The 25280-nt window shown below is 48.3% G+C and overlaps 1 protein-coding gene across 3 annotated transcripts in view; it reads left to right on the top strand.

The window, feature by feature from the left end:
• Positions 1-7492: 7492 nt before the first annotated feature.
• Positions 7493-25280, top strand: part of MPHOSPH9 (M-phase phosphoprotein 9) — a 121048-nt gene continuing 103260 nt past the window's right edge. For all 3 annotated transcript variants that reach the window (XM_073676198.1, XM_073676200.1, XM_073676199.1), the window contains exons 1-2: positions 7493-7621; positions 13950-14043. In XM_073676198.1, coding sequence (XP_073532299.1) covers positions 13958-14043 — 86 coding nt within the window. In that variant the 5' untranslated portion in view covers positions 7493-7621; positions 13950-13957. The remainder of the gene's footprint in view (positions 7622-13949; positions 14044-25280) is intronic.

Consider the following 25280-nt stretch of genomic DNA (forward strand, 5'->3'; position numbering starts at 1 on the left):
CGTTTGATACCGTGCCACACAAAAGGTTGGTATATAAAATGAGAATGCTTGGTCTGGGGGATAATGTGTGCAAGTGGGTAAATAGCTGGCTGAGTGATAGAAAGCAGAGGGTGGTTATCAATGGAGTAAGCTCAGGGGGTGTCAGGGTTACTAGCGGGGTGCCTCAAGGGTCTGTCTTGGGCCCTATATTATTTAATATATTTATTAATGATCTAGTGGAAGGGTTGCATAGTAAAATAGCAATATTTGCAGATGATACTAAACTTTGTAAAGTAGTTAATACAGATGAGAATAGGGCACAGCTACAGGAGGATTTAGATAAATTGGGGAGTTGGGCCAAAAAATGGCAAATGGGGTTCAATGCCGATAAATGTAAGGTCATGCACATGGGAAAGAAAAACAGCAGTCACCCATACATATTAAATGGGAAACTGTTGGGGAAATCTGACATGGAGAAGGACCTGGGCGTCTTGGTTAATAGCAAATTAAATTGGAGTGCCCAGTGTCAGGCAGCAGCTGTGAAGGCAAATAGAGTCTTGGCATGCATCAGAAGAGGAATAGGGGCATATGATGAGAACATTGTTCTTCCTCTGTATAAAGCGCTGGTAAGGCCGCACTTAGAATATTGTGCACAGTTCTGGGCTCTGGTGCTCAGGAAAGACATATTGGAGCTAGAGAGGGTACAAAGGAGGGTGACTAAGGTAATAAAGGGAATGGAGGGTCTAGAATACCCAGAGAGGTTGTCAAAATTAGGCCTATTTACGTTGGAAAAGAGAAGGCTTAGGGGAGACCTCATGAACATGTATAAATACATCAGGGGGCAGTACAGAGATCTCTCCCATGACCTGTTTATACCAAGGATGGTGACAAAGACGAGGGGGCACACTATGCGTCTGGAGGAAAGGAGGTTCCTGCACCAGCATAGAAGGGGATTCTTTAAGGTCAGAGCCGTGAGACTCTGGAACTCTCTGGGAGAGGAAGTGGTGATGTCCAACTCACTTAATGAGTTCAAGAGAGGCCTGGACGCCTTTCTTGAGAACAATAAAATTACATTTTATGCTTAGTGATAGTTAATTAATCCAGGGATTTAATCTGACTGCCAGATTGGTGTCGGGAAGTGAATTTTTCCTCAATGATGTAAATTGGCCTATACCGCATGGTTTTTTTTTTTGCCTTCCCCTGGATCAACGCTGCGGAATAGCTGCAGTGCACAAGAAATAGGCTGAACTGGATGGACGCTTGTCTTTTTTCGGCCTTATAAACTATGTAACTATGTAACTGCGGGGGCCATCAGAAGGTAAGTATAGATTTATTTTTTTACATTCTCTCGGGTCACACTATATAAATCCATGCCGTTTGCATGGATTTATATAGTGTGACCAAGTTGACAAGCACTTTCCAAGTGATGCTAAAATCGTCAACCTGCATGCGGAAATGCATGTGAAGAACGCTTCACATCCGCATGTCCCTGGCAGGAAAAACGCATGTACAATCTGCATGCGTTTTTTTCTGCCAGGGAGATGCAGAAACGCTCAGGAAAAATCCGGAGCATTTCTGTATCATGGGCACATAGCCGAAAGGTTGGGATTAGCAGATAGTGGGAGGGACCAGTCCAGTAAAAAGGAACTGCTTCCTGGTATTGACTCAGATAGGGAAGTACAGTTTCCAAGGTCAAGTTCAAGTGCAGTCGGCATCGTTCATGGCAGTTGGAGCTTTTTCTAGAATCCCTTGCGCACACTCCTGCAACATTCGGAGCTCAGGGCTTGGTATGGGTACTACGAAGAGTGCCTTATCCTCACATGCACTGTGCCACTACTAACAGCAGCCCATGCACTGGGCCACTACTAACTGCAGCCCATGCACTGGGCCACTACTAACTGCAGCCCATGCACTGGGCCACTACTAACTGCAGCCCATGCACTGGGCCACTACTAACTGCAGCCCATGCACTGGGCCACTACTAACTGCAGCCCATGCACTGGGCCACTACTAACTGCAGCCCATACACTGTGCCACTACTAACTGCAGCCCATACACTGTGCCACTACTGCTACAGCCCATACACTGTGCCACTACTGCTACAGCCCATGCACTGTGCCACTACTGCTACAGCCCATGCACTGTGCCACTACTAACTGCAGCCCATGCACTGTGCCACTCCTAACTGCAGCCCATGCACTGTGCCACTCCTAACTGCAGCCCATGCACTGTGCCACTCCTAACTGCAGCCCATGCACTGTGCCACTCCTAACTGCAGCCCATGCACTGTGCCACTCCTAACTGCAGCCCATGCACTGGGCCACTACTAACCGCAGCCCATGCACTGGGCCACTACTAACCGCAGCCCATACACTGTGCCACTACTAACTGCAGCCCATGCACTGTGCCACTACTAACTGCAGCCCATGCACTGTGCCACTACTAACTGCAGCCCATGCACTGTGCCACTACTAACTGCAGCCCATGCACTGTGCCACTACTAACTGCAGCCCATACACTGTGCCACTACTGCTACAGCCCATACACTGTGCCACTACTGCTACAGCCCATGCACTGTGCCACTACTAACTGCAGCCCATGCACTGTGCCACTACTAACTGCAGCCCATGCACTGTGCCACAACTAACTGCAGCCCATGCACTGTGCCACTACTAACTGCAACCCATGCACTGTGCCACTACTAACTGCAGCCCATACACTGTGCCACTACTAACTGCAGCCCATACACTGTGCCACTACTAACTGCAGCCCATACACTGTGCCACTACTGCTACAGCCCATACACTGTGCCACTACTGCTACAGCCCATACACTGTGCCACTACTGCTGCAGCCCATACACTGTGCCACTACTGCTACAGCCCATACACTGTGCCACTACTGCTGCAGCCCATGCACTGGGCCACTACTAACTGCAGCCCATGCACTGGGCCACTACTGCTACAGCCCATGCACTGGGCCACTACTAACTGCAGCCCATGCACTGGGCCACTACTAACTGCAGCCCATGCACTGTGCCACTACTAACTGCAGCCCATGCACTGTGCCACTACTAATTGCAGCCCATGCACTGTGCCACTAATTGCAGCCCATGCACTGTGCCACTACTAACTGCAGCCCATGCACTGTGCCACTACTAACTGCAGCCCATGCACTGTGCCACTACTGCTACAGCCCATACACTGTGCCACTACTAACTGCAGCCCATGCACTGTGCCACTAATAACTGCAGCCCATACACTGTGCCACTACTGCTACAGCCCATACACTGTGCCACTACTGCTGCAGCCCATGCACTGTGCCACTACTAACTGCAGCCCATGCACTGTGCCACTACTAACTGCAGCCCATACACTGTGCCACTACTAACTGCAGCCCATGCACTGGGCCACTACTAACTGCAGCCCATGCACTGGGCCAATACTAACTGCAGCCCATGCACTGTGCCACTACTGCTGCAGCCCATGCACTGTGCCACTACTAACTGCAGCCCATACACTGTGCCACTACTAACTGCAGCCCATACACTGTGTCACTACTGCTACAGCCCATACACTGTGCCACTACTGCTACAGCCCATGCACTGTGCCACTACTAACTGCAGCCCATGCACTGTGCCACTACTAACTGCAGCCCATGCACTGTGCCACTACTGCTGCAGCCCATGCACTGTGCCACTCCTAACTGCAGCCCATGCACTGTGCCACTCCTAACTGCAGCCCATGCACTGTGCCACTCCTAACTGCAGCCCATGCACTGTGCCACTCCTAACTGCAGCCCATGCACTGTGCCACTCCTAACCGCAGCCCATGCACTGTGCCACTCCTAACCGCAGCCCATGCACTGTGCCACTACTAACCGCAGCCCATGCACTGTGCCACTACTAACTGCAGCCCATGCACTGTGCCACTACTAACTGCAGCCCATGCACTGTGCCACTACTAACTGCAGCCCATGCACTGTGCCACTACTAACTGCAGCCCATGCACTGTGCCACTACTAACTGCAGCCCATGCACTGTGCCACTACTAACTGCAGCCCATACACTGTGCCACTACTGCTACAGCCCATACACTGTGCCACTACTGCTGCAGCCCATGCACTGTGCCACTACTAACTGCAGCCCATGCACTGTGCCACAACTAACTGCAGCCCATGCACTGTGCCACTACTAACTGCAGCCCATGCACTGTGCCACTACTAACTGCAGCCCATGCACTGTGCCACTACTAACTGCAGCCCATGCACTGTGCCACTACTAACTGCAGCCCATGCACTGTGCCACTACTAACTGCAGCCCATGCACTGTGCCACTACTAACTGCAGCCCATACACTGTGCCACTACTGCTACAGCCCATACACTGTGCCACTACTGCTGCAGCCCATACACTGTGCCACTACTGCTGCAGCCCATACACTGTGCCACTACTGCTGCAGCCCATGCACTGGGCCACTACTAACTGCAGCCCATGCACTGGGCCACTACTGCTACAGCCCATGCACTGGGCCACTACTAACTGCAGCCCATGCACTGTGCCACTAACTGCAGCCCATGCACTGTGCCACTACTAATTGCAGCCCATGCACTGTGCCACTACTAATTGCAGCCCATGCACTGTGCCACTACTAATTGCAGCCCATGCACTGTGCCACTACTAATTGCAGCCCATGCACTGTGCCACTACTAACTGCAGCCCATGCACTGTGCCACTACTAACTGCAGCCCATACACTGTGCCACTACTAACTGCAGCCCATACACTGTGCCACTACTGCTACAGCCCATACACTGTGCCACTACTGCTACAGCCCATACACTGTGCCACTACTGCTGCAGCCCATACACTGTGCCACTACTGCTACAGCCCATACACTGTGCCACTACTGCTGCAGCCCATGCACTGGGCCACTACTAACTGCAGCCCATGCACTGGGCCACTACTGCTACAGCCCATGCACTGGGCCACTACTAACTGCAGCCCATGCACTGGGCCACTACTAACTGCAGCCCATGCACTGTGCCACTACTAACTGCAGCCCATGCACTGTGCCACTACTAATTGCAGCCCATGCACTGTGCCACTAATTGCAGCCCATGCACTGTGCCACTACTAACTGCAGCCCATGCACTGTGCCACTACTAACTGCAGCCCATGCACTGTGCCACTACTGCTACAGCCCATACACTGTGCCACTACTAACTGCAGCCCATGCACTGTGCCACTAATAACTGCAGCCCATACACTGTGCCACTACTGCTACAGCCCATACACTGTGCCACTACTGCTGCAGCCCATGCACTGTGCCACTACTAACTGCAGCCCATGCACTGTGCCACTACTAACTGCAGCCCATACACTGTGCCACTACTAACTGCAGCCCATGCACTGGGCCACTACTAACTGCAGCCCATGCACTGGGCCAATACTAACTGCAGCCCATGCACTGTGCCACTACTGCTGCAGCCCATGCACTGTGCCACTACTAACTGCAGCCCATACACTGTGCCACTACTAACTGCAGCCCATACACTGTGTCACTACTGCTACAGCCCATACACTGTGCCACTACTGCTACAGCCCATGCACTGTGCCACTACTAACTGCAGCCCATGCACTGTGCCACTACTAACTGCAGCCCATGCACTGTGCCACTACTGCTGCAGCCCATGCACTGTGCCACTCCTAACTGCAGCCCATGCACTGTGCCACTCCTAACTGCAGCCCATGCACTGTGCCACTCCTAACTGCAGCCCATGCACTGTGCCACTCCTAACTGCAGCCCATGCACTGTGCCACTCCTAACTGCAGCCCATGCACTGTGCCACTCCTAACCGCAGCCCATGCACTGTGCCACTCCTAACCGCAGCCCATGCACTGTGCCACTACTAACCGCAGCCCATGCACTGTGCCACTACTAACTGCAGCCCATGCACTGTGCCACTACTAACTGCAGCCCATGCACTGTGCCACTACTAACTGCAGCCCATGCACTGTGCCACTACTAACTGCAGCCCATGCACTGTGCCACTACTAACTGCAGCCCATACACTGTGCCACTACTGCTACAGCCCATACACTGTGCCACTACTGCTGCAGCCCATGCACTGTGCCACTACTAACTGCAGCCCATGCACTGTGCCACAACTAACTGCAGCCCATGCACTGTGCCACTACTAACTGCAGCCCATGCACTGTGCCACTACTAACTGCAGCCCATGCACTGTGCCACTACTAACTGCAGCCCATGCACTGTGCCACTACTAACTGCAGCCCATGCACTGTGCCACTACTAACTGCAGCCCATGCACTGTGCCACTACTAACTGCAGCCCATACACTGTGCCACTACTGCTACAGCCCATACACTGTGCCACTACTGCTGCAGCCCATACACTGTGCCACTACTGCTGCAGCCCATACACTGTGCCACTACTGCTGCAGCCCATGCACTGGGCCACTACTAACTGCAGCCCATGCACTGGGCCACTACTGCTACAGCCCATGCACTGGGCCACTACTAACTGCAGCCCATGCACTGTGCCACTAACTGCAGCCCATGCACTGTGCCACTACTAATTGCAGCCCATGCACTGTGCCACTACTAATTGCAGCCCATGCACTGTGCCACTACTAATTGCAGCCCATGCACTGTGCCACTACTAATTGCAGCCCATGCACTGTGCCACTACTAACTGCAGCCCATGCACTGTGCCACTACTAACTGCAGCCCATGCACTGTGCCACTACTAACTGCAGCCCATGCACTGTGCCACTACTAACTGCAGCCCATGCACTGTGCCACTACTAACTGCAGCCCATGCACTGTGCCACTACTAACTGCAGCCCATGCACTGTGCCACTACTGCTACAGCCCATACACTGTGTCACTACTGCTACAGCCCATACACTGTGCCACTACTAACTGCAGCCCATGCACTGTGCCACTAATAACTGCAGCCCATACACTGTGCCACTACTAACTGCAGCCCATGCACTGTGCCACTAACTGCAGCCCATGCACTGTGCCACTACTAACTGCAGCCCATGCACTGTGCCACTAACTGCAGCCCATGCACTGTGCCACTACTGCTACAGCCCATACACTGTGCCACTACTGCTACAGCCCATACACTGTGCCACTACTGCTGCAGCCCATGCACTGTGCCACTACTGCTGCAGCCCATGCACTGTGCCACTACTAACTGCAGCCCATGCACTGTGCCACTACTAACTGCAGCCCATACACTGTGCCACTACTAACTGCAGCCCATACACTGTGCCACTACTAACTGCAGCCCATGCACTGTGCCACTACTAACTGCAGCCCATACACTGTGCCACTACTAACTGCAGCAGACCTCATTATGGAAGCCAAAAACCCGGTGGGCAGGGAGCCATGATCTCGGCCCCCATACACTCACTGTACCGATGATCAGACGCCCCTGCATTGTGCAGGATTTGAATTCTTCCCGCAGCCAATCCCCGCGCCCTTCCCAATAGCCCCGCCTCACTAGTGAGCAGCGCCATCCTTCCCAGCTTTATCGACACAACGACAATGTTTACATCGCAGGAAGGAGGATGGCTGGGTCTGGGGCTGCTCGGCATGGCACCGGCTAGCCAGGTTAGTGATTAACCCATTCTGTAACATATTGTCTTGAGGGCCGGCAGCCGACGTTTTCCTCTGGAAGTCGCAGGGAAAGGCTTTTGTTATATACAGACGGAGAAGGAAAGCGTCCTGACTTGTACAACCGTATGGTTCTCGTGTGCCGCTGCGGCAGTGTCAGTGTCAGTGTCAGTGTCAGCAGTGCCTGGAACTGCATAGCGGCAGCCAGCCAGCGTATACTCTCCACAGGGCATGACGTCCTGTGTGTCTGTCCATGACACGTCTCCCGCCGGCGTCTACTTTATACTGCTGGAGAAAGGGGCGTGTCTGACGGTGATTGACGTGTTTGATATCCAACTAGAAGCGAGTGTAATTGTCAGCGGTATAGAACAACAGCTGTCCGACCAATAGGAGCGGAGTGGTCCAAGGGGGGTGGGGTGGACATCAACATAAGAGGGCAGAATACTGAGGCAGCCGTGTAAGGGGGCTGCTAGGGGGTGTAATACTGAGGCAGCCGTGTAAGGGGGCTGCTAGGGGGCGGACTACTGAGGCAGCCGTGTAAGGGGGCTGCTAGGGGGCGTAATACTGAGGCAGCCGTGCAAGGGGGCGGACTACTGAGGCAGCTGTGTAAGGGGGCTGCTAGGGGGCGGACTGCTGAGGCAGTCGTGTAAGGGGGCAGAATAATGAGCCAGCTGTGTGTATGGCGTTGTTCTAGGGGGTGGACATCAACATAAGAGGGCAGAACACTGAGGCAGCCGTGTAAGGGGGCTGCTAGGGGGCGGACTGCTGAGGCGGCCGTGTAAGGGGGCTGCTAGGGGGCGGACTACTGAGGCAGCCGTGTAAGGGGGCTGCTAGGGGGCGGACTGCTGAGGCAGCCGTGTAAGGGGGCGGACTACTGAGGCAGCTGTGTAAGGGGGCTGCTAGGGGGCGGACTGCTGAGGCGGCCGTGTAAGGGGGCGGACTGCTGAGGCGGCCGTGTAAGGGGGCGGACTGCTGAGGCGGCCGTGTAAGGGGGCTGCTAGGGGGCGGACTGCTGAGGCGGCCGTGTAAGGGGGCGGACTGCTGAGGCGGCCGTGTAAGGGGGCGGAATAATGAGGCAGCTGTTTGTATGGCGTTGTTATAGGGGGTGGACATCAACATAAGAGGGCAGAATACTGAGGCAGCCGTGCTAGGGGGCGGAATACTGAGCCAGCTGTGTGTATGGCGTTGTTATAGGGTCATATAGATCCTAGATGTGAGGGAGCAGGATAGGAGCTGTCTGAGTCAGGGGAGTAGTTAGGGGTTCAGCAGGGGTGAGTGGGCCCTGACTTGTAATTTACACTTACAGAGGTGCTCTATAGTTTTAGTGATTAGAGACGACATTCCTGTTACTGAAGAGAAACTATTATCCCAAGACCAATATTTCCGCCATACAGTGATCACAGGAGCGGGCACAGACAGAAGAGGGCCCCTGTAAAAGAACAGTATATGGGCCCTTTACACTCCAATAGCTCCTCATAATGCACAGTTCCACATCCCCTTACCTCTCAGGCCCCTGTGTGGCTGCCCAGGCTGCACCAGTGGTACATCTGCCACTGTGGTAGAGCCCGGTCCTGCAGAACATATAAGAGTTATAGATAGTGACTCCCAGGTGATTAGCATCTGGTCAGTGCTGCCATGAAGACTTCTTATTCCAGCTACAACTTGTCTGCACAGGTTGTATCCCAGACACATTTTGGATCATGCATCCAGTGTATAAGTGATATATTGTTTACATTGGAAAATCCACTTAATAGAATCTGGTACAGGGGCGTGCAAGTGCTAAGCATCTCTGGGAACTCCTTCAAGATTGTTGGAAGACCATTTCCGGTGACTACCTCTTGAAGTTCATCAAGACAATGCCAAGATTGTGCAAAGCAGTCATCAAAGCCAAAGGTGGCTACTTTGAAGAACCAAGAATATAAGACATATTTTCAGTTGTTTCACACTTTTTTGTTAAGTATATAATTCCACATGTGTTAATTGATAGTTTTGATGCCTTCAGTGTGAATGTACAATTTTCAAAGTCATGAAAATACAGAAAAATCTTTAAATGAGAAGGTGTCTCCAAACTTTTGGTCTGTCTTGTATATTTGTGTTTCTTCAGATATTTTGTTATACCAGCCTGAGGAAGAGACCTAAGAAGTCTCGAAAGCTTGCTTGTAACATCATTTATTCTATTTTTGTTACCCATTAAAAGGGATCATAGCTACAAAATTATCCTGTTTTTCCCACTGTCCGCTGTCAGAGGACCAGCATGCTGTTCAAACATACCGGAGTAAGCAGATTGGGTTTGTTGCTCACAGTGCTGCACCTTTGACATTTGAGACACATGTTTTGAGCAGTGTTTCTTCAGGCTGCATCCCATTCCGACATGGGACTAGGACAAGTTGTAGCTTAAAATATGTGACGGTGGCCATTTTTATCACCTTTAAGAGGTTAATAATAGCAATGTCCGAGTAGTAGTAATAATAACTTGTTAACCTGTTAAATGCCGCTGTCAAACTATGACGATGGCATTAACAGCATCATGGCGACACATCCTTCTAAGCGCCATCGGCGCACTCGTGACATGATCACGGGTCTCCGCATGGTTGCTATGGCAGGGGGTCTGTTGAAGACCTTTGTGCTTGTCATAACGGAGCATGCAGCCGATCTTCAAAGAAGATCGTTATTTTTGTTGTATACATTAATACTGTGGCATTGCTGTATATAGCACAAGCGATTAGACTATCACAGCTTCAAGTCCCCTAAGGGAACTAACAAGAGCAGTGAAACGTAAAATAAAAATATTTAAAAAAAATATGATAATAAAAAAGCATGTTTATTTCCTTTGTGTTTATTGGAACAACACAAAAAAACAGAGGGAAAAAAAGTCAAATTGGACATAATTTCACACAAACCCCCCCCCAAAAAATGCCAACAAAATTGTTGGCACTGTAGTGCAATGACTGGCGCCCCTGCATGGTGTTCCCTTACGCCTCCATGCAGAGACGCCAGCTTACTCTCCGCCCCGGCCCTTTGGCGTGGTCCTAGCGTGCTCCCTGTCCGCCACCTGTGCAAGCCGTACTGTGTTCCGGTGGTATGCCTAGTGCACGCTTGCGCTCCCCTACTCCTAAAGGTGCAGCGCGCGCATATCCTAAATGCCTCCAGCTAACAGCTGGGAGGCATTTAGTTAAAGTGTACACATGCAAGGTGTCTCCCATCCAATAGCTGGGAGGCATCTTGTGTAAAAGGCACACTCCCCAGTAGGGAGGTTCCTGAGCAACCGCTATAGTTTACTATTAGGTGGTTTGGTGTGTTCAACTGTATGTTGCCAGGTCCCCCGTCCCTAGTCTGTTAAAGCTATTCCTGTATCCTGTGTTCCCAAAGTCTAATGTAGAGATTCCATATCCTGTACTGTCCCTGTAGTCTTGTCTAGGTTATTCGTTACCCTGAAACCGCATCACTGGTATCTGTATCCCATGGCCACATCGGCGGTACCCAAACTGTTACCCAAGTGGCCATCCTGTCTGTACAGTCTGAACCTGTCCCAGTGGACATCCTGTCTGCACAGTTTGAACCTGTCCCAGTGACCCTCCTGTCTGCACTGTGTGAACCTGCCCTGTCTAGGAATCTGAATTAACGTTGTTGGCCCTTGGGGTCAGCTGCTACTGCCAGTCGTCGCCCTGGAGTGGCACCAGGCAGCTACCTGCCGCACTAGCCTGACTTCACCACTAGATGCTCCAGCAAACACCAAGGTAGCTGCTTAGTCGCGCCCCTCCAGGGTAAGTCCAGTCCGTGGCACTTTGGGTCCACAAACCACGTGCGCCACCTATGAGCGTAACGGGCACCTTTCCAAAATTGTGGGTAAACAACTTTATTTCAAGCATGTGATGCTCATTTAAACTCTCCTGTGGCAAGTAACAGGTGTGGGCAATATGAAAATCACCCCTAAAAAGGGGAGAAGTTGACTCAGTGTTTGCATTTTGTATCTGTGTGTGCCACACTAAGCATGGAGAACAGAACGATTAGAAAAGAACGGTCTGAGGACTTGAGAACCAACATTTTGAAAAATATCAACAATCTCAAGATTGCAAGTTCATCTCCAGAGATCTTTATGTTCATTTGTCCACGGTGTGCAACATAATGAAGAAGTTTACAACCCATGGCACTGTAGCTAATCTCCCTGGATGTGTATGGCAGAGAAAAATTGAGGAAAGGTTGCAATGCAAGATAGTCTGGATGGTGGATTAACAGCCCCAATCAAGTTCCAAAAAAATTCAAGCTGTCCTGCAGGCTCAGGGTGCATCAGTGTCAGCACGAACTATCTGTCGACATTTGAATAAAATTAAACGCTATGGCAGGAGACCCAGTAGGACCCCACTGCTGACACAGAGACATAAATAAACTAGACTGCAATTTGCTAAAATGCACGTGAGTAAGCCAAAATCCTTCTGGGAAAGCGTGGACAAATGAGACCAAGATAGAGCTGTTTGGTAAAGCACATCATTCTTCTGTTTTCCAAAAATGGAATGAGGCCTACAAAGAAAAGAACACAGTTCCTACAGTCAAATATGGTGGAGGTTCAAAGATGTTTTGGGGTTGTTTCGCTGCCTCTGGCACTGGGTGCCTTAAAAGTGTGTAAGACATCATGAAATCTGAAGATTACCAACAGATTGTGGGTTGCAATGTAGTGCTCAGTGTCGGAAAGCTGGGTTTGCGTACTAGGTCATGGGTCTTCCAGCAGGACAATGACCCCAAACATGCTTCAAGAAGAACCAGAAATGGATGAAAACAAAGCGCTGGAGAGTTCTGAAGTGGCTAGCAATGCGTCCTGATCTAAATCCTTTTGAACATCTATGGAGAGATCTTAAAATTGCTGTTGGTAGAAGGCACCCTTCAAATATGAGAGACCTGGAGCAGTTTGCAAAAGAAGAGTGGTCCAAAATTCCAGTTGAGAAGTGTAAGAAGCTTGTTGATGGTTATAGGAAGTGATTGACTGCAGTTATTTATTCCAAAGGGGATGCCAACAATTTTGTCTGGCCCATTTTTGTATAAAGAATACAGTTCTTACAAGAAAAGGTATAATAATAGAAAAATAAAGTGACACAGAAATATGCAAAACATGTATGCATAAAATAAAAATCGAGAAATAATAGAAATACCTAAAGTTATTCTTCTGTTTCCTTGAGGGTAGAAGTAAGGTATTCTAGATCACATTCAGTTGAAGTTCACCCCACATGCGAACACCTTTCCATTGTGTAACCCATCTATTATATGCCTGGTCCTGGGCTCAAATTTTCAGGACAGCCTAGATTGTAATATTAAAATTGCAGGTCTGTAACTGGACCGTGGGCTTAGGGGCGAGCACCTTGTATATTAAATACCTTGCTTCTATTAACCATCCCCCTCCCTATGGTAAATGGAACTGTCCAGCCTGGCCACCAAGGAACATCTGCCCAAACTTCAGTCTGGGACTCAACAGGCTGAGGTTTCACAAATGACACCCTTTGTAGTTTCAAGGAAACCCCCCTTGGTTTTGACTTCCTGTAATAAAATTAAAGAGTCTATACCCTTTGTGTAGTGTCAGCCATATGCATGGCAACTATCCTAAGTCGTCTATATCGGCAAGTAGGTCATAAGAAGATGAATAAAATGACACCTTGATATTTGTGATCCGATATCTTATTCCTGAGAAATCCACGTTTTTCTTATATGTAAATAAGCTGTTAAAGAGGTTGTCCACTACTTTATCATTTATTACCTATACATAGGATAGGTCATCAATGATTGATTGGTCGGGATCCGAAACCCGCCAACCTCCCTTCCCTGATCAGCTGTTCTCGTTGTTAGCGGCAGGAGGCGTCGGCCGGAAATGCTCAATTGCGGAGCTGCTCCATCTTTTGATTGTGGCTACGGCCAGGTACTTCACATCAGCCTCCTATAGGAGTTTCTAAAACTATCACACATTTGTGGCATACAAACACATTAACACCCTTACATGGTGGTTTTCACATACAAGTAGCACAATAACTAATAAAACCAAAAAATCCCAGTTCACTACATATTATAATAATTGGTGTCCTCAAAAATTTGCTATGATCAGGTCTTCCTGGTGTGGGTGAGGGCATTATCCGGATTTTGATTTTCTCATTCTCCATAGTGAATTCGTCTGGTTTGTTATTAGAATGCTGTATTTTAGTTTTGTTTTATGTCTTTGTTACGTTCAGCTTTCTCTTCCTCTGATATGGCTAAAAATTAGATGATGATGATTCAAAACCGCTCCAGTTGTATACAAAGCTGAGAATTCCAACAATGTGTAAACTTTCTTTTTTCTTCCTCGCAGTATATAATATGAACATGGAGACTTTGGATGTTGCACAATCACCACAAGAACTTGCAGAGCCATCAGGAGATTGCACTGAAAATCAAGCCGATAGGTAAACTTTCTCTTGTCATCAGCTGTCAAATAGAGAATTTCAACAACTTTTGTATGTATTGTCCTCGGGCACCTATGCTGCCATGCCCTGACATACCAACAGACCTTGCACTAGATATTTTACAGCAGGGTAAAAATACTCCTTTTAGCAATTTTGAGGGGTATTTATAACCAAGCAGGAGTACGTAATTTGCAGCCTCTCGAAGTAAACTTGCAATATTCGTACAGTACAGACCAAAAGTTTGGACACACCTTCTCATTTTAAGATTTTTCTGTATTTTCATAACTATGAAAATTGTACATTCACACTGAAGGCATCAAAACTATGAATTAACTCATGTGGAATTATATACTTAACAAAAAAGTGTGAAACAACTGAAAATATGTCTTATATTCTAGGTTCTTCAAAGTAGCCACCTTTTGCTTTGATGACTGCTTTGCACACTCTTGGTATTCTCTTGATGAGCTTCAAGAGGTAGTCACCGGAAATGGTCTTCCAACAATCTTGAAGGAGTTCCCAGAGATGCTTAGCACTTGTTGGCCCTTTTGCCTTCACTCTGCGGTCCAGCTCACCCCAAACCATCTCGATTGGGTTCAGGTCTGGTGACTGTGGAGGCCAGGTCATCTGGCGTAGCACCCCATCACTCTCCTTCTTGGCCAAATAGACCTTACACAGCCTGGAGGTGTGTTTGGGGTCATTGTCCTGTTGAAAAATAAATGATGGTCCAACTAAACGCAAACCGGATGGAATAGCATGCCGCTGCAAGATGCTGTGGTAGCCATGCTGGTTCAGTATGCCTTCAATTTTGAATAAATCCCCAACAGTGTCACCAACAAAGCACCCCCCACACCATCACACCTCCTCCTCCATGCTTCACGGTGGGAACCAGGCATGTAGAGTCCATCCGTTCACCTTTTCTGCATTGCACAAAGACACGGTGGTTGTAACGAAAGATCTCAAATTTGGACTCATCAGACCAAAGCACAGATTTCCACTGGTCTAATGTCCATTCCTTGTGTTCTTTAGCCCAAACAAGTCTCTTCTGCTTGTTGCCTGTCCTTAGCAGTGGTTTCCTAGCAGCTATTTTACCATGAAGGCCTGCTGCACAAAGTCTCCTTTTAACAGTTGTTGAAGAGATGTGTCTGCTGCTAGAACTCTGTGTCGCATTGACCTGGTCTCTAATCTGAGCTGCTGTTAACCTGCGATTTCTGAGGCTGGTGACTCAGATAAACTTATCCTCAGAAGCAGAGGTGACTCTTGGTCTTCCTTTCCTGGGGCAGTCCTCATGTGAGCCAGTTTCTTTGTAGCGCTTGATGGTTTTTGCAACTGCACTTGGGGACACTTTCAAAGTTTGCCCAATTTTTCGGACTGACTGACCTTCATTTCTTAAAGTAATGATGGCCACTCGTTTTTCTTTACTTAGCTGCTTTTTTCTTGCCATAATACAAATTCTAACAGTCTATTCAGTAGGACTATCAGCTGTGTATCCACCAGACTTCTGCACAACACAACTGATGGTCCCAACCCCATTTATAAGGCAAGAAATCCCACTTATTAAACCTGACAGGGCACACCTGTGAAGTGAAAACCATTTCCGGTGACTACCACTTGAAGCTCATCAAGAGAATGCCAAGAGTGTGCAAAGCAGTCATCAAAGCAAAAGGTGGCTACTTTGAAGAACCTAGAATATAAGACATATTTTCAGTTGTTTCACACTTTTTTGTAAAGTATATAATTTCACATGTGTTAATTCATAGTTTTGATGCCTTCAGTGTGAATGTACAATTTCATAGTCATGAAAATACAGAAAAATCTTTAAATGAGAAAGTGTGTCCAAACTTTTGGTCTGTACTGTATGTCCACTGCGCCACTTATCGCTGCATTTCAACACTAGCAGAGAAGGAGTTAGAGGAGAAGGGGAGGGTAAGGCCACGGCCCCACTATCATTATTTGGTCAGTATTCGGTCACTATTTTTTCTCAGGAGTGGGAGCCAAAACCAGGTGAGGAACATTCAGAGAAAAGGTATAATAGAAACAAGTCACCAATTCTGCATTTATCACCCACTCCTGATTTTGGCTCCCACTCCTGAGAAAAAATACTGACCAAATACTGATCACATACTGATAGTGGGGCCGTGGCCTTAGAGCTGTTCATGCTGGTAACATAGATAAATGCATTTCTGTAATTAGAAACTAGTGGGTGCAGTACCTGCTGGTGATTGCAGCTGACAGAGAGAAAAACAAGGGTTATTTTCCTGCACAAACGACTGGATAAAAATGATAAGTTTATTGAATCAAGTTAAAAGTTAAAAACCTTAACACCTCAGGTGATACTGAGACTCTGCTGTTTATGGATAACATATGAGACATTGAGACTCTGCTATATACTGTAGAGATCAATTTGTGCTACATACACTAATCTTCAATCTGGAAATCTGTCTTGCTCCAAATTAACAGCCTTCCTGGGCTATATGCAGGCTGCAGGTTGAACATCCCTGGTGTAGAACATCACACTTAATATACTACAAAACAGTTTATTTTTATTTTTCGTTTTTTTTCTAAAGGATGAGTGTGTGACATAGAAGAGATTTCACAGGTTGAGTACTGGCTCTCAATTTAGACCGTGCATAAGGACGTCAATGTCCACAAACTATTACATGGATTTGATTCTTACATACTGTACATGCTATAATGTACATATTGTAAATTAAAATATTTGTGGCCACTGCAGGGACATCTTAACCTAAATAATTTATGCAGGTAGTGGCACACCGCATTGACTCCCATTTATAACAATGCATAGCAAGGGCTACATTGGGCTTCATTTATTCTTTACTAGATGGAGGCCCGATGCTATCACATCGGGAGGGAGGTAATGTCACGATGGGGGCAGGCTTTGCAGCATTGAGAATCTCTTCCCCCCATTGCTCACCCATCTATCCACTCTCTCTTTCCCTTCTGTGCTCTCTTCTTTGACCTGTCTACCCCATGTGCTATCCCCCTTGTCTGCTGTCTATCTCCTTCCTTTGCTGTGTTCTGCCCTCATGTGCTGTCCCTTTTGAGCTGTCTTCCCTCTGTGCTCTGTCTCTCTCCCCCCTGTGTGCTTTTTCTCTCCCCAATCTGCTGTCTTCTCTCATGTGATCTCTTCTTTGACCTGTGTTCCCCATGTGCTCTTCCCCTTGTCTGCTCTCTCTCTCCACCCCTGTGCTGTCCTCTTTCCTCATGTGTTCTCTCGTTTGAGCTGTCTCCCCGCGCAGTAAATCAGACCGCCGCCATCTTTGTGCAGGCCAAAAGCGGCAGAGACATTAAAACTGCGCATGCGCACCTCCTATACGAAGATGGCAGCGGTCAGTGAATCATTCGGCTCATCTCGGCAGCGGCGTGTACGGCGTGTTCACGACGGTGTTCCGCTGGTGGTACCGCGCAAGAGGCTGGTACCACCAGCAGTTTCCATATTGAGACACCTATTATTATTATTATTATTTATTATTATAGCGCCATTTATTCCATGGCGCTTTACATGTGAAAAAGGGGTATACATAGCAAAAACAATTACAATAATCTTGAACACAATGTCACAGCGACTGGTACAGGAGGAATGAGGACCCTACCCGCGAGGGCTCACAATCTACAAGGGATTGATGAGGATACAGTAGGTGAGGGTAGAGCTGGTCATGCAGCGGTATGGTGGAGCGGTGGTTAATGCAGGTTGTAGGCTTGTCGGAAGAGGTAGGTCTTCAGGCTCCTTTTGAAGGTTTCCACGATCGATGAGAGTCTGATGTGTTGGGGTAAAGAGTTCCAGAGTAGGGGGGAAGCACGGGAGAAATCTTGTATGCGATTGTGGCAGGAGGAGATAAGAGGGGAGTAGAGAAGGAGATCTTGTGAGGATCGGAGGTTGTGTGCTTGTATGTAACGGGAGACTAGGTCAGAGATATATGGAGGAGACAGGTTGTGAATGGCTTTGTATGCCATGGTTAGGGTTTTGAACTGGAGTCTCTGAGCAATGGGGAGCCAGTGAAGAGATTGACAGAGAGGAGAGGCCGGGGAATAGCGGGGGGGGGACAGGTGGATTAGTCGGGCAGCAGAGTTTAGGATGGATTGGAGGGGTGCGAGAGTGTTGGAAGGGAGGCCACAGAGCAGGAGGTTTCAGAAGTCAAGGCGGGAGATGATGAGGGCGTGCACTAGTGTTTTTGCAGATTCATGGTTGAGGAATGTGCGGTTCCAGGAGATATTTTTGAGTTGGAGTCGGTAGGAAGTGGAAAGGGCTTGGATATGTGGTTTGAAGGAGAGTTCAGAATCCAGTGTTACCCCAAGGCAGCGAGCTTGAGGGACTGGGGAGAGTGGGCAGCCATTGACGTTGATAGATAGGTCAGTTGGGGGGGTTGAATGAGATGGCGGAAAGATGATGAATTCTGTTTTGTCCATGTTAAATTTTAGAAATCTAGCAGAGAAGAAGGATGAAATAGCAGACAGGCATTGTGGGATTTTGGTTAGTAAGAAGGTGATATCGGGTCCAGAGAGGTAGATCTGTGTGTCATCAGCATAGAGGTGATAATGAAAGCCATGAGACTCTATGAGCTGTCCCAGGCCTAAGGTGTAGATGGAGAAGAGTAGCGGTCCTAGAACTGAACCTTGGGGGACACCGACAGATAGGGGGCGAGATGAGGAGGTGGTGTGTGAGTGGGAGACACTGAATGTCCGGTCTGTTAGGTATGATTAGATCCAGGATAGGGCCAAGTCTGTGATGCCGAGAGATGAGAGAGTTTATAGTAAGAGGGAATGGTCCACTGTGTCGAAGGTAGATGACAGGTCCAGGAGGAGGAGGACAGAGTAGTGTCGCTTGGATTTGGCGGTTAGTAGGTCGTTGGTGACTTTAGTCAGGGCAGTCTCAGTAGAATGGTGTAGTCGGAAACCAGATTGTAGGCGGTCGAAGAGGGAGCAGGAGGAGAGGTGGGAGGATAGCTCAGAATGGACGTGTTGTTCCAGTAGTTTTGAGGCATAGGAGAGAAGTGATATGGGGCGATTGCTAGTCAGAGAGGATCGGTCAAGGGAGCGCTTTTTGAGGATGGGTGTGATTGAGGCATGTTTGAAGCATGAGGGAAGACACCAGTTGTTAGTGACAGGTTGAAGAGGTGGGCTAGGGGTGGGATGAAGATAGTGGTAAGGTTTGGGATGAGGTGGGACGGGATTGGGTCAAGTTTACAGGTGGTGAGGTGTGATTTGGAGAGTAAAGAGGAAAATTGATCTTCCGTAATGGTGGAGGAGGGTTGAGAGTAGGTGTGGGGAGGGGCTGTGGGGACTTTAGGCAAAAGCTTTGTCTGATGGTGTCAATCTTCTGCTTGAAGAATGAGGCAAAGTCTTCGGCTGAAATAAGAGGAGAGGGAGGAGGCACTGGGGGACGGAGGAGAGAATTGAAGGTGTTGAATAGTTGTTTGGGGTTGTGAGACAGGGAGGATATGAGAGATGCGAAGTATGTTTGTTTTGCTGCAGTGAGTGTGGACTTGAAAGTAGTGAGGGATTGTTTGAATGCGATGAAGTGCTCATTGGAGTGGGACCTTTTCCATCTATGCTCAGCAACCCTGGAGGCCCGTCGCAGTTCTTTAGTTAGGCTGGTGTGCCAGGGTTGTCTGTTGATTGTGCGAGTTTTGGTATGTGTGAGGGGGGTGACCGAATCGAGAGCTGCAGCTGTTGTGGTGTTGTATAAAGTGACAGCAACATCTGCATCATGTAAGGAGCTAATGTCTGTAAGAGGGAGAAGGGATTCAGAGAGTGAGTGTAGGTCAAGGTGTTTGAGATTTCTGCGAGAATATGCAAGTTTGTGGAGTGGGGATTGTTGCCCTGGAGAGGAGAGGGTAAAGAATGTAAGTAGGTTGTGGTCAGAGAGAGGGAGAGGTGAGTTAGAGAGGTTAGATAGGGAACAGAGGCGGGTGAAGATAAGGTCCAGTGTGTGGCCGTCTTTGTGGGTGGGTGTGGAAAACCACTGAGTAAGACCAAAAGAGGAAGTGAGGGATAGAAGCTTAGAGGCAGCTGAGAGGGAAGTGTCAATGGGGATGTTAAAGTCGCCCATGAGGATAGTGGGGATGTCAACGGAGAGGAAATGAAGTAGCCAAGTGGTGAAGTGGTCCAAGAAAGTGGTGGTTGATCCTGGGGGGCGGTAAATGGCAGTTGTTTGGAGGTTGGAGGGGGAGTAAATGCTCACGCAGTGCACTTCAAAAGAGGGGAGAGTAATGGAGGGCGGCAAAGCGATATGGGTGAAGGAGCAGTTATCTGAGAGGAGTGAACATATTCCTCCACCATGCTTGCCGGTGGGGCGGTGGATATGGGAGAGGTGGAATCCACCGTACGAAATCACTTGGGTGTCCCAATATGGCGGCCGACGAACTTCCGCTGCATGGAATTCTGGGATCTGGACACATCTGGATGGAACAGAATGTGAAGACATGACAAGGTAAGTATATTATAGATGTCATTGTGCTCCTTCGGTAACTGCTAATATTTTTATCATTTACTGTGGGGTGCACTGGCACAGGTATATAAATGGCACATTGATTTACTAGCCCATAGTACCCTTATTTCCATCAGGCCCGGACTGGCAATTTGCTCCACTGGGCAGATTCCCGGTGGGCTGCAGCTTTAAGACACATAGTGGGCCGCGGGCCCTGGTTTCATTGCCCGGCGCTTTAATTACACATCTTTAATTACTCTGCTGGGCAGGCAGCATCTGACTCTGACACCCTGAAATGGAATCTCCTCATAGACATGGACGCCGCTGGCTGAGTGCTCCTGCACCACACAGACACAGCTCAGATTCAGGGGCAGACATATTGACTGTCCAGCTGTTCACCTACACAGGGGCCCATGGGGAAGGGAGCATGGCGGCCCCATCAAGAAAGTTAAATCTGTGCCGATCTGATCGGCACTTGTTTACCCATCTATTGTATGCTGCAGCACTAGGAGGGCAGCATACAATACAAAGCACAGCTCACCCACTGCCGGAGTTAGTTTCCTTCTGATGTGCCCATCATGCAGGAAGCTCAGTATCTGGAGGGAGGGAGAAATTATTTGCAGGCACAGTGCAGTCTGCAGCAGGGCTGTGGAGTTGGAGTTGTGGAGTCGGAGCCCATTTTGTCCAACTCCGACTCCTAAAATATACAATAAATTGGGTCCAGTAGTTCAATGCTGTTTGTGGAGAATATTTTTTCATAAGAATTTGGGAAAGTTATGAAATGTCCTATAAATGTCAGTCCTATTCCTGATCTAAGGGTCTAAACTTTTAGCTGAGATGAATCTGTGCTACAGTAAATTTATCACTAAATATGAGCCATGTATGAGGGAGTCAGAGTCGTGGAGTCGGTGTCATGGAAATTGAGGAGTCGGAAGTTTGGCTTAGCGACTCCACAGACCTGGTCTGCAGGGCTGGGAGTGTGCACATCTCCCCTGCTGGTTTCCTGTGTTCCTCATGGACAGACCAGCTTCCTGCACTAAACTCACTGTAGCTGCACATTCTGTATGAAATGTGTTGATGTGTGTGTGTGTAACTGTATCAGTGCATGTGTGATAATTTGTGTGTATGTATGATGTGTTTGTGTCACGGGTGTGTCAGAGGTGATAGACAGTCGCCCTGCAGTTGGTTGCAGGAGATCTCTACATTTTTCATTACAGACATCTTAGAGGCTGTCTCTAGGACCCAGCGGCTACCTCCCTCTGGCTAATTAACACCCTGCCTGGGTGTATAAATACTTGCTGTGTTTCAGAGGGAGGTGCCGGCGATATTCATTACTACTTGTGAAGGCTTCAGCAGAGCAGTACTTTGTCCTCTCTGGAGCTTGAGGACGTGTGCGCATTTGTCTGGATTAGTCTAAAGCTAAGCAAATTCCCCTATTTGTCAACCCTTGTTGTCTTTAGTGTTTAGTGGAGATCGACTAGTGCTCATCTCCATTATCGCCGGTCGAGCACATTTTGAAAAAAATAAATAAATAAATTTACATTTTGTTTTTTTTCCCCTCTGTGTTTTTGGGCATGGACTTTTTATTTTCCTCTCTCCCTTGGTATGGGTACTGTTGCAGAGCAGTTCTGCTGTCTGTCCCTGGAGCTGAATGACCTCCGCTGTGAGCTTCAGCGGCTACATGTCGCTAATGTGGGGGTCCCTGCAGGTAGGTCTGCCCAGCCTGAACCCAAGGTTGCCCTCCCAGACAGGTTTTCAGGAGGTAGGGACAAGTTTTTTGTATTGAAGGAGGCCTGCAAACTGTATTTTAAACTTCGTCCTTGCTCTTCCGGAAATGAGGAACAACGGGTTGGTATTGTGATCTCTCTACTACAGGGACATCCTCAGTCGTGGGCGTTTTCTTTACCGCAGGACTTGGTTTGTCTCCAGTCTGTGGAGGGGTTTTTCAGGCTTCTGGCCCTCATCTATGATAACCCTGACCGAGTCGCCTTGGCTGAGTCTAGGCTACATCGCCTTCAGCAGGGGAATCGGTCAGTGGAGACGTACTGTTCAGAATTCCGTAGATGGGCAACGGATTCCAAATGGAATGACTCAGCCCTTAGAAGTCAATTTTGGGAGGGGCTTACTGAAAGGTTGAAAGATGCCTTGGCCGTATATGAAACCCCTCAGTCCTTGGAGGCTGCCATGTCGTTGGCCATACGTCTTGATAGACACCTTCGGGATAGACGGGTGAGACCACCTTCTCTGGGTCCTTCTTGTCAGGGTTATGTTCCTCTGCCAGGGGAGCAGTTTTGGGGTAAACCAGTACTGGGGGAGGTGGAGGAACCCATGCAGTTAGGGGGTGTCTCTACATCATACATCTCCCCGGAGATTTGCAGGAAAAAAGGCATGTTTTTTTTTGTGGGGAAAAAAAGACATTTTGTTGGGACCTGTCCTACAATTCCTAAACAAAAGGAGTCTCGATTAACTCTTGGTAGTCTGGAGTTGGATAAACAAGGGGTGCATTTGTCACCAACCTGCAGTTCCCGCTTTGTCCTGTCAGCAGAGGTGGTGCTAGAGAGCAAAATCGAGAAAATTTCTGTGTTTGTTGACAGTTTGCCGGAGTCAGCATGGTTGATGCTGAGTTTGTGAAAACTTATGGTCTTGCTTGCTGTGCTTTAGCTGAACCTATTTCCCTCTTTGCCATTGACTCGGCGCCACTTGCACAGAAAGCATTTACTCAGATTGTACATAATGTAAAACTGAGGGAGGGGTCAGTTCATTGTGAAATAATTCCTTGCTATGTTCTGGACAATCTTCCCACACCTATTGTTTTGGGTATTCCTTGGCTTGTTAAACATAATCCGTTGGTGGATTGGCAAACCGGGGAGATTATTGAATGGAGAGATTACTGCCATGAGAACTGTTTAGATATTTCCCTTGCTACTGTCTCTACGGAAATATTACCTGCTTTTCTGTCTGGTTTTAAGGATGTTTTTTCTGAGAGGGGGTGTCAGGATTTGCCTCCTGTATAATCTTTCTGGCCCTGAGAGACAAGCCATGAAGGATTTCATTGCGGAAAGTCTGGAGAAGGGACATATCAGACCCTCATCTTCGTCTGTGGCGGCAGGGTTCTTCTTTGTGAAGAAAAAAGATGGCGGTCTACGTCCCTGTTTAGATTTCCGGGAATTAAATCAAATTACCATCTATGATCCATACCCTCTTCTCTGAGTCCTTATTTGTTCAACCAGGTTGTAGGAGTTAAGGTATTCTCCAAGTTGGATTTAAGGGGAGTCTACAACCTGAGAAGGGGACGAATGGAAAACAGTGTTCAATACCCCGGAAGGAGATTTCGAGTGTCTGGTTAAGCCTTTTGGTTTGACCAATGCACCTGCGGTATTCCAGCATTTCATAAATGATATTTTCCATCATTTGGTATGGAGGTTTGTGGTGGTCTATCGGGACGATATTTTGGTTTACTCACCCGATTTTGAGACTCATCGGGGGCATATTAAGCAGGTGCTCCAGGTATTAAGGGATAACAAACTTTATGCCAAACTGGAAAAATGTGTTTTCGCTGTTCAGGAGGTGCATTTTTTGGGGTACTTGTTATCATCTTCGGGTTTTCGGATGGATCCGGAAAAGATCCGTGCAGTCCTTGATTGGGAACGTCCCGAGAACCTGAAGGCTCTACAACGTTTTCTTGGCTTTACTAATTTTTACTGGAAATTCATCCAAAATTACCCTGTTATTGTGAAACCCCTTACTGACATGACTAAGAAGGGGTCTGATTTTTCCAAATGGTCGGATGCTTCCCTCCAGGCTTTTTCTTCTTTAAAGAATCATTTTGCCACTGCACCTATACTCAGTCAACCCTATGTTTCCCAACCCTTTATTGTGGAGGTTGATGCGTCGGATGTCGGGGTTGGGGCTGTGTTGTCTCAGGGTTCTTCCCTTGGTAAATGGCTTCCATGCGCCTTCTTTACTAAAAAATTGTGTTCGGCTGAGAGAAATTATGACGTGGGTAATAGGGAACTTTTGGCAATCAAATTGGCATTGGAGGGGGCTGTCCATCCTATTACTGTTATTACTGACCATAAGAACCTGTCATATCCCCAGTCTGCTAAACGTCTCATAGGCAAGCCAGATGGTCCCTATTTTTTACTAGGTTCAATTTTGTTGTCACTTTTCATCCAGGGGTCAAAAATGTCAAGGCTGATGCTTTGTCCTGGAGCTTCCCTGGTGGTGGTGACCATGAGAACCCTGCCCCGATATTACAGAAAGGGGTAGTCCTTTTTTCACTGTATCCTGAACTGGAGGATGAGGTGTTGGAAGCTCAGGGGGGCCCTCTGCCTCCTGCCCTTCAGGAAGGTTATTTTTACCATCTGATCTGCGCCTCAAAGTAATTAAGTAACATCATAACTCTGTGCTTGCTGGGCATCCAGGTGGTAAGGCAACCGCGGACCTCCTCTCGTCATTTTTGGTGGCCTGGTTTACTTCGGGATGTGATTGAACATGTAGCTGCTTGTAAAATTTGCGCGCGTTCTAAGGTTTAGCATACCCGTCCATCTGGTACTGTTCTTCCGCCACCTATCCCAAGTAGGCCATGGACACACTTGTCCATGGATTTTATTACTTACCTACCGGTTTCAGCAGGCAAAACGGTGGTTTTGGTGGTAGTAGATAGGTTCAGTAAAATGGTTCACTTCGTCGCATTGCCTGCACCTCCAAATGTCAAGACACTTGCTCAGGTGTTCATAAATGAGATTGTGAAGCTTCACGGGGTTCCCTCCGATGTGGTGTCAGATCGGGG

The sequence above is a fragment of the Phyllobates terribilis genome, unplaced genomic scaffold (assembly GCF_046119375.1).
Source record: "Phyllobates terribilis strain yellow unplaced genomic scaffold, ASM4611937v1 Scaffold_1__5_contigs__length_1240528914, whole genome shotgun sequence".
Taxonomy (NCBI): Eukaryota; Metazoa; Chordata; class Amphibia; order Anura; family Dendrobatidae; genus Phyllobates; species Phyllobates terribilis.